The following is an 8208-nucleotide window of genomic DNA, read 5'->3' on the forward strand; positions in this document are numbered from 1 at the left end:
TATAAATTCAACTGCACCGTTTTACGGGTAAACATAACTTAAATACACTAACTAAAAAAGTATCTGGTAAAAGGTTACTTAGCTTTTCTTAAGATAACCACATATATTTAACTATAAACTGTTGCATGCAATTACCTTGTAAATGACTTTCTTCTATGAAACATATAGACATTAAGAAACATACAACTCTATCAATTTCCAGTGTCTTAATAATAAAGAAATTATCAAGTGGTAAGATGACAATCTGAGATGCTGTTTCATAACAATCATTTACTGAAAGCATAGTGAATTACTACTTCATGGAAAGAACTGGCATTTCACCAGAATATGAAGATACAAATTATATCTGCAATGAGAGTGAAGATACACGCAGAGATGCATAGACCGATCACTAAACAGCAGATAATTTATACAAACAAAGACAAACTCGTAAACCTTATTTATCTGCAATGAGAGTGATGATACACAAAGAGATGCATGGACCGATCACTAAACAGCAGATAATTTATACATACAAAGACAAATTTGACAGCAAGTCAATCGTGTTACATCTACAATCTACTCTTTCTCACCGGTCCCATCTCCTTTGCCTTTGCCCTTAACAAGTGCTTCTGTATTTTCCCTGTAGCTGTCTTTGGCAATGGTCCAAAAACCACAGACTTTGGAACCCAGTACCTTGGCATCTTCGATCGACTGAAGTTCATAATATCCTCTGCCAACTGTTGTTGATCCGTTTCCTTTACATTAGGCTTTAATGTCACAAATGCACAAGGTGACTCCCCCCATTGCTCATCAGGCCTTGCAACAACAGAGACCTCAAGTATTGCTGGGTGTTGATATAAGATATTCTCGACCTCAACACTACTAATATTTTCACCACCAGAAATAATTATGTCTTTTGATCTGTCTTTTATTTCTATATACCCATCTGGATGTTTTACAGCAAGATCACCAGAATGATACCACCCTCCTGCAAAAGCAGCTTCATTGGCTTTAGGGTTCTTCAGGTAGCCTTTCATCACAACATTACCCTTGAAGACGATTTCTCCCATCGTTTTTCCATCGGCTGGAACAGGTGTCATGTCCTTTGGGTTAATTACATCTAGTTTCTCCAAGCTTACATATCTGACACCTTGACGCGCATTGAGACGTGCTTGGACATCTGTGGGAAGTAAATCCCATTCTGGCTTCCATGTGCATATAGTGGAGGGGCCATAGGTTTCGGAGAGGCCATAAGTGTGTAAGACACGGAAGCCACGTTGAGTCATTGCAGCAAGAACTGAAGGAGGAGGAGAAGCACCAGCTGTGCTTACATGTACTAGGCGAGGCAGGGGAAGGATAGTCTCTTCTTTTGGGGCATTAACCATGGTGTTGAGCACCACAGGTGCAGCAGAGAAATGGGTCACACCAAGGTGGGTTATAGCTGAATAAACAGCCTTTGCTGTTACCTGCATATGGACCCAGGACAGAAATTAAAGGCAAACTTGTCATGAACCAGCATAAGCAAGGGAAGAAAACTATGCGTTCAACCAGCCTCAAAGACGTTATGTTTTTCTTTTTATCTCCATCTAGAAATTGACCTAATTCCTAAGAGCCAAGTACTCCTTTTCTCCTCTCTTTCTTTTTTTTTTTTTTTTTGAGAATGGTAACAAGTGCCCCTTTTCTCATAGCGTATTCAAACTTATCCGGACTCTAGAACTCATGCAAAATCCTTTGGGGTGTTAACTAGGAAGTAAGCTACGTGTTACTACTTTTTTTAATGAACATCCTAAGATAGTAAAAATAGATGCCATTGCTTCTTGTTGGTGACTCGCATGTTTTGTATGATCAGATGACTAAATACTGATTTTTTGTTGAATTTCAGCTTGGAAAATGGAAGGGTGGGTGTTGGGGGGGGGGGGGGTGAAGTATCTAACTCCTCCATATTTTTCAAGAGGATTCTATCTACATCTCCGTTTATAATCACCCATTATTTGAACATTTTATCATGTATGTGGGAGAAGAAATGAGTAAAGGTAGATAGCAGAAGGGGAAGGATTGTGCTTTTTTATTAGTGAAATAAGCAGTTTTCATTTTATTAAAAATTCAATGGTAAGAGTTGGCAGTTCATATCTTTTTATGACCCCCAGAACAAGAATTAGGAGCGTCTTTCTACAAAAAAAAAAAAAAAATAGAATTAGGAGGGTGGGCAGAGCTCTTGGAGAACATAGCAGCAGCAAATGCTATCCCCCCACGTTTCGACCCTTTTTTGATGGATAAGACTAAATACTTCTGTCATATACATTCAGGTCGTACAAAAAGGAAATCACCAGATACGCATCTACTCTAAAACACACTTGTCAACTAAAGTGGCGGGGCAATGTGGTCAAAAATAAACAAACATGACTTTCATCTGTTCATTCGTATTTCTATTGTACACTCTCATGCCAAAGCCTGGTATCTTGTTATCAACTACATTTATCCTACATTATTTGCATGTGCATTAACAAGGTTGCACAGTACTCAGAACTAAGTACCATAAATAGGACATATGAACCTCCATGTGCAAGAAAAGAGCCAAGCGATTACCTGTCTAAGACATATGTTAGTCCCACAAATTGCAGCAAGTGTCCATGTGAAACACCAACCGTTGCAGTGAAACATAGGTAGAGTCCAAAGGTACACAGCTCCCTCTTTCATACTCCAAACAACAGCATTACTCATAGCCATAAGATAAGCTCCACGATGATGAAGCACCACTCCTTTAGGACTAGCTGTCGTTCCAGAAGTATAACCTAGAGCAATACTTTGCCACTCATCTTGCGGTGGCTTCCAAGGAAACTCCGGATCACCAGTTTCCAGGAATTGCTCATATTCAATTGCCCCTTTCTCTAACGCATACTGGACTGGGGCTGGATCACAGTTTTTATCACCAATAACAATAAGAAGTGGTCGATTTGATTTTCCTTTGCTCTTATTTTCTGAAAATTTTAAAGCTTCCTCAGCCAAGGAAAAGAATTCTTGGTCCACCATGACAACTGCAGCTGAGCAGTGATCCAAAAGAAAAGCAATTGTGTCTGCATTTAAACGAACATTGACAGCATTTAAAACAGCTCCAGCCATTGGAATTCCAAAATGAGCTTCATACATAGCAGGAACATTTGGTGCAATCACTGCAACCTGCCATGACGCCAAAAAGGAAAGGACTTAAAAGGCTCCCACTGGATACCAGAAAATGCATTTTGTCACGAGGATAAAACTGTACATCCATAAAGAACTATAGAAAGTTCCTGTCTGTCCATTCAATTGATATGGAGAAACATGCGATAGGTGATGCAACATTTAAAAATATAATACCCCCTGCGTTTAAATTAATGTGAACATGCTTGACTGGACACAGAGTTTAAGAAAGAAAGAACTATAAGACTTTTGAAACTTATGTCTTAAGCATGTCATAACATTGAGTAGCGATAAAAGCTTGTTATTAAGAGTAAAATGGGACATTCAAGTTAAATTGTTTCCAAATCTACTAAGGGGCAATTCTTTAGAAACGGATTAAAAAAGAAGATAGGGTACATAAACTGGAATGGAGGGAGTAGTTTCTTTAACCCTGAGGAGAGGCTATTCAAAACCTGATCATTTGTATCCAAAATATTACATTTTCAATCAAATGTACTCTTCTTCGAAGACAATAGGTTTAGCTTATTTAGACTTTTAGTGAATAATCTGGAAGAATTTTAGGAAGTTACGGGCTCCCTTCAATTGTAACCGGGACGATGCCTGAAACATTTGTAAAGTACAGAACTTCATTAGCGCTGATTTTTGAATAATGTAGTTTACTCACTTTAGCAACTCTACTCTTATTCACCCTTTCTAAGTTCCCTAAAATTCCTAAAAATGGGGGTTAAGAAGTTTAAAGTAAGAACACATAGATATTAACATAATATTTATTTGGACTCCTGATAACCCCAGAACAAGAAAAAAAAATGGGGAACGGTCAACTCCATCCAGAGAATGAACCTACAGAAAGGCAAGGCACAAAACCATGTGATGAACCTGCCAGATATATGAGCTTTATCAACAAATCAAAGATCTTTCTGTAATTTCCAATCTAAAGACCAATCTGACTCCACCCACTCATTTGCTCCACACGGGACAGTGCGAGCTAAGTCTGTAGACTCTGTTACATTGTTTACATAAAATCTCCAATAGGCCAAATAAGTATTCCTCTTCTTTCCCTCGTATACCCAGAAAATTCAGCTAACGCGTATGGTCAGTTTGTGATCCCTAAAGAGTAAATGCGGGAGTATGGAATGAAGATGTAAGACAGTTTGCACCAAACCATTCAAGTTGAAGTGCCAAATTCTCACTTAGCAACGGATGGAACTCCAACACACCAACTCATGTCCAAGGCAATTTCTCCTAGATATTGGATACTATGCATTTGCATTAGTCTATTTTACATGGACTAGTGTCCAAGAATCACCCTTATCCATACTGCATTGAGTCTTGAGAAACACTATCAAATATGCTATGTAGATCAGAATGGTGAGGACTGATGTAAATCAATGCCAGCAAAACCCCCGATGGAATCTCTATAACAGTGGCAGGGTGCAAAGATCCTCATACGAATGTAGTCTCTAGTAGATGTTGGAACAGATTCTTATATGATTAACTACGAGTATCTCATCCGTTATACTGATTTGACCAAGAATAGAAAATAGATTTGCAGGGATCATATTGGATTAGACCAGTGTAGAGGAAAAGTTATTTGGTTTAGTCGAATAAACCAAACAAGACAACGTCAAAACAAATTACTTATCAAACTAGAGTAATCTCATACATTTCACAAAAATCATCATATTGCCTTTACTTCCATGACAGCAATTAAGCTTAATTAAAAAAAAAAGGAAATCCGCTGCTGCAACACACAAGACATGAAACAAACTAACAACATAAAGAAGCAAAGGAGAAAATGGAAATTACTCTAATAAGAAAGAGGGAAAAAAAAAACAGAAGCCCGATTCTTAAAAAATAAAGCTAGTGTTGCCCATAAAAATCCTTTATACATAGTCCATTGTTCCCACTGGTCCTCCGGGATTTCTTGATTATAAAAAGAAATCCTTTATACTTGGTTAAATCAATTCTAAACTGATGAACTTACCACAACTCTCTTCCTATACTGTGAAGGAAAACAGAGAAAAGAATAATGGAGGAGTAAAATGAAGTAAAGAAGCGGAGATACCGTGCTTCCAAAAGTGACGGAGCATTTGGTAAGAGCAGAAGCCAGTTGACGGCAACGGCGATAAGTCTGAAGCCACGTGTATTCAACGGAGCCGTGAACTAACGATTTTCGGTTGGGATACACCATCGCCGCCCTCTCCAAGAACCATAACGGCGTCAAAGCGGTGTAGTTCGCCTCATTCTTTGGAAGATCGTCGATATCTCTCTCTACCACCATTTTTCTCTCTCTTTGGACTTGAGAAGAGGAGTTTTGTGAAAATGGAGAGCAGAAATGCTATGTATATAATATGTTGGAGTTCAGAAAAATGTGTGACTCATGTGTGTTGCGTTGAGGATTTTTTTTTTAAATTGCCGGTGTGTTAGAGTGGAGTAGTATTCTTTTCTCGTCCTTTTATATTGGATATGTTGGCTATGGTGATGACTTTTTTCCTTCTTTTTCCGATTTTATTATGCTGATGATTTTGATGAGCAGAAAAGACAACCTTGGCTAGAATTTGTATAAGAATTTGTTCTTTGCTTCTTTCAAAATTGGAACTCGTCTAAAAAACTTTTGTGAAGTGTCTTGAATTTTTATGCTTACTATGAAATACAGTCACGGAGTTTTTTAGTAGTTATATATGCCATTGGATCTAATTTCGAGTTTCTTTTTAATAAACGAAGAATTTATAACTGTCAAATTCTGGAATTTTACTACACTTGCGGAATTTTTATTTGGAAATTTGGTAGGGTTGACATTTCATTTCAATTCTTATTTAAAAAATTGCATAAGATAAGAGGTTGTAACGAGCCGGTCGGTCGTTTTGTGTATTGCAGTTCCATTTCCCTATTTACTGCTTCTTCTATGTTCATTTGTGGTTATGTGACTTGGAAGGGGAGGCTTGGTTTGGTTCCAGGATGTTTCGTAGTGAATTGGGACACTTAGTCCCAAGGTTGGAAGCTTAAGTTGGAAGAGTTGACCGGAGTTTTACTTTTATGTAGACGACTCCGGAATTGAGTTTTGATGGTTCTGATAGCTTCGTATAGTGATTTTGGACTTAGGCGTATGTCCGAATATTGATTTTGGAGGTTCGTGGGTTGGTTTGAGGCTTTTTGACGAACGTTGGAAAGTTGAAGGTTTGGAAGGTTGAGAGGTTTGATCGAGAGTTAACTTTGTTGATATCGGGTTTGAATTTTGGTTCCGGAAGTTAGAACACGGTTGTTGTGTCATTTGGAACTTGCATGCAAAATTTGAGGTCATTCGGAGTTGTGGTTCGGCATTGGTTTTAGAAGTTGGAAGTTTATTAGGCTTGAATTGATGTGTGATTCATGGCTTTGGTGTTGTTTGATGTGATTTGAGGCTTCAAGTAAGTTTGTATGGCGTTTTAGGACATGTTGGTATATTCGGACGGGGTCCCGGGGGCCTCGGGTATGTTTCGGATCAAGTTCGGCTTCATTTTCGACTTAGTGGGACTGTTTATTTTTGTGCTTCTGGTTAACTTCTTCGTGATCGCGAAGAATGGGTCGCAATCGCATAGAGTCTTTACTAGCATGTGACTTTTTATTCATCGCGGACGCGAGTGTGGGTCTGCGGTCGTGTATAAGGAAGGTGAGGCCGGGGCCGAGGCACGCTTGTGCTTTGCGATCATGAGGTATGGTCCGCGATCGCAAAGCTTGGGGCAGTTGATCATCGCGTTCGCGACAGTAGACCCGCGTTCGAGTAAGAGGTTTGGCAGCTGGTGAACTTTATTCTTCGCGATTGCAAAGGACTTTACGCGATCACGAAAGGTAAACACATGGGCGGAATGTTTAAATCCCATTTTGAGGGTTAGAGTTATTATAACACATTTTGAGGTAGAGAGCTCGGTTTTAGGCGATTTTGGAGGGGATTTTCAAGATTTGAATCGGGGTAAGTATTTTTAACTCGGATTTGTTATTATTTCATGATTTCATCTTTATTTTTAGCATTTAATTAGTGAATTAAAGTGAAGAAATGGAGGATTTTTGTAAAAACTTCCTAAAGTAAAAATTAAGGATTTGAAGGTCAAATCGAGGTCGGAATTGGATAAAATTGGTATGGTTGTGATGTTCAGCCAAAAATGCATATATTTAACTATTATTACTTCACATTATAACTCTTTTAGTCATCTTTTGAGTGTTAATTATAATAATTTGTGCATAATATTATATTTTTACTATGTAGGAATAAAGCGGTGCGAAAATAGAAAGATTCAAAGCAAAAATTGGGCAAAGAAAAAAAGAGCACGAAATTTTAATCGAAAAGAGGATAGGTAAAAATTCTATATAGATGAGATAATTTGGAGCAGCACACAAAATGAAGAAAAATGGAGGACTCAAGATGTTTGTCCACGTAACAATAAAAACTAGAAAGGGGGACATAATGATTGGAGATTAAAGGAAACAAAGAATAAAGAAAAAAAATATTTATAAGGAAAGTTTGAAGTTGGCCGCAAGAAAAGTATTGGGAGTGTAAAATAATTACTGGTTTCTGCGTCAGGGCCAGCGCTAGGCGTTGGTGTGGATGCTGGAGGTGCGAATTTTTCTTATTTCATCCGGAATAAGGTTATTTAGGGCTTACACGATCTAAACTCGTATAAAAGGGGCTCTAAATCTAATTTAGGGGGAGGGATCTAATATATTTTTGGGTGGAGAACATGCCATTTTGGAGGGAAGAACATAAATCACGCTTGTAGGAGGCTTTCAACTAGTTTTCTTTTTCTCTTCTCTTCCTTTAATTTCATAGTTCATTAGTTCTAGAGTTTTGGGTGCTACATGAACGTTGTAGTTTGAAACTTGAATTGTTCTTATTATTTTATCATATTGGCTTATTTATTTAATCTTGCGCTTAATTATTTGATTGCTTGATAACCAATTAAATACTATCTACGAATTTATGGTTGAACTCGAGAGAGAGCAAGATCTTGTTCTTAACAGTGTTATCTCATTTCTAAAGGCTCAGCGGATGGTTGAGAAGGGGTGTAATGCTTA

At 38.0% G+C, this 8208-nt stretch overlaps 1 protein-coding gene across 1 annotated transcript; it reads right to left on the reverse strand.

The window, feature by feature from the left end:
* Positions 1-275: 275 nt before the first annotated feature.
* On the reverse strand, positions 276-5642 carry LOC107763644 (acetate--CoA ligase CCL3). The gene is made up of 3 exons (XM_075229536.1): positions 5225-5642; positions 2569-3159; positions 276-1448 (listed from the first exon to the last, which is right to left on the reverse strand). The coding sequence occupies exons 1-3, from the start codon at positions 5438-5440 to the stop codon at positions 552-554; spliced, it is 1704 nt and encodes a 567-aa protein (XP_075085637.1). The 5' UTR covers positions 5441-5642; the 3' UTR covers positions 276-551.
* Positions 5643-8208: the final 2566 nt, after the last annotated feature.

Source organism: Nicotiana tabacum, chromosome 14 (genome assembly GCF_000715075.1).
Source record: "Nicotiana tabacum cultivar K326 chromosome 14, ASM71507v2, whole genome shotgun sequence".
Taxonomy (NCBI): Eukaryota; Viridiplantae; Streptophyta; class Magnoliopsida; order Solanales; family Solanaceae; genus Nicotiana; species Nicotiana tabacum.